The sequence below is a fragment of the Oxyura jamaicensis genome (assembly GCF_011077185.1).
Source record: "Oxyura jamaicensis isolate SHBP4307 breed ruddy duck chromosome Z unlocalized genomic scaffold, BPBGC_Ojam_1.0 oxyZ_random_OJ45168, whole genome shotgun sequence".
NCBI classification, from domain to species: Eukaryota; Metazoa; Chordata; class Aves; order Anseriformes; family Anatidae; genus Oxyura; species Oxyura jamaicensis.
This window is the reverse complement of record NW_023305224.1, coordinates 1-1690: the sequence shown is the minus strand read 5'-3', so window position 1 is coordinate 1690 and position 1690 is coordinate 1. Positions and strand designations below refer to the sequence as shown.

The 1690-nt window shown below is 53.2% G+C and overlaps 1 protein-coding gene across 1 annotated transcript; it reads left to right on the top strand.

Moving 5' to 3' along the window:
- Positions 1–440: 440 nt before the first annotated feature.
- On the top strand, positions 441–1630 carry LOC118158664 (cyclin-dependent kinase 4 inhibitor B-like; the record flags this gene model as incomplete). The annotated part of the gene is made up of 1 exon (XM_035313341.1): positions 441–1630. A coding segment is annotated over one exon (300 nt), but the record flags the coding sequence as incomplete, so codon positions are not given.
- Between the last annotated feature and the right edge of the window lie 60 nt (positions 1631–1690).

Below are 1690 nucleotides of genomic sequence, written 5' to 3'. Positions count from 1 at the left end.
TCTCTTTTCATTGTGGACCAGAATATATAGACATGCAATATATAGTCTGGGAATCATGCATATCACATCCCTCATTTTATCTTTGCACGTAGCAGTGTGCGCTTATGCAGGTCACGGCGGCAAACAGCCAATAAAGGAAAGTGCAGCCCCAGCCCCGCAGCCTCGGGGACTGCGGTGCTTTCGCACCCGATGGGCGGCTGAGCTTCATCGGAGCCGCTCTCTAACTCCCCTTCCTCAAAGGAAGGGGGGAGAAGAAATTTTGAAGGGGAAGAAAAGGGCTCAGGGGTTGAGATAAGGATAATTTAATTCTCCTTATTATCCTCCGCATGGCCGTCCATGCCCCCTCCCCACCGCCTGCCCACCCCCGCCTACTTCCCGGGGCGGGTGGTCTCGGTGGCCGTCCCCCCCGACGGGGCGCCCTCTGACGCCGTGTTTCCCTCGCTCCCTCCCCGCAGGTGATGATGCTGGGCAGCCCGCGGGTGGCCGAGCTGCTGCTGCAGCGCGGCGCCGACCCCAACCGCCCCGACCCGCGCACCGGCTGCCTCCCCGCGCACGACGCGGCCCGCGCCGGCTTCCTGGACACGCTGGCGGCGCTGCACCGCGCCGGGGCGCGCCTCGACCTCCCCGACGGCCGCGGCCGCCTCCCGCTCGACGTAGCGGCGGGGGGACCCCACGGGCCTGTGGGGCGCTTCCTGCGACGGCCCCCGGGAGACCCCCAGGAGGGGGACACCGGGCGCTGACCGCCAAGACCCCGCCGACGGGAGCCGGCCCCTTCCCCTCCTGCAGACGGCGAGGGAAAGGAAATACGCACGCGTGTGTGCGAAATTCAGCGTTTTGCCCCCTCACCGCTGAATTCATCTAGTTCGGCCACGTTTGGCTTTGCCGCTTTGCTCGCTGCCCTGCTGGATATCTCTCTCCTGCTGTGTGTATCTCTCTCTCCCGCGCGGTTTCGAGACGGAGATGATTTTATGCGTCGTCGCACGTCCCCCTTAGAGCTTTGTAGTTCCGCTGCCCCTTCGGGTTTCTTTCTTACAACCCTCCGAAACACTTTAGCCATCCCGTTCTACAAATTTAACTCGCACTCAATTCTTCTTCCCCTACCTTCCCACTCACCTTCAGACCTACTGAAATTAGAATCAGGGAGCTACTACAATATAAAAATATATAAATATATATATCAATATACAAATTTATCTGGAGAAATCTCTCCCTGTGTGAAATCAATTGGTAATCGCTTACAAAAACCAATGTAGATGACCAATATGCATCGTTTTAACATTTGAAAATACTCCCTTGGTTCAGAAATTCTTGGTAACAAGACCCATGTTTTTAATACAGCTTGAGGGGTCTCCAAGAGAGATATTTCGAAAAGAAAACAAAAGACTGTGCTCCCTTGTAAAGCTGAATCTCTTCCCACGCATTGCCTCTGCCTTTCTTTTATTATTATTATTTTTTTAATTGCCGTTTTTGTTTTTCTACAATATTTCCATTGTCTACCCGGTGTTCATATTATTTACGTGTGACGAGTTCCCTGTTATTTTTCAACGGCAAAATATCAAAGAGGTTGGCTTAATAAAAACAATCCTTGCGTTCAACTATTAAAAGGTCCTGTCTACAGCACTGCTCAGTATTGGTCGGTGTTATTTATTTCAACTTCGTTCGTCTCTCACAAGTTTTGTTTCTGTGCGTA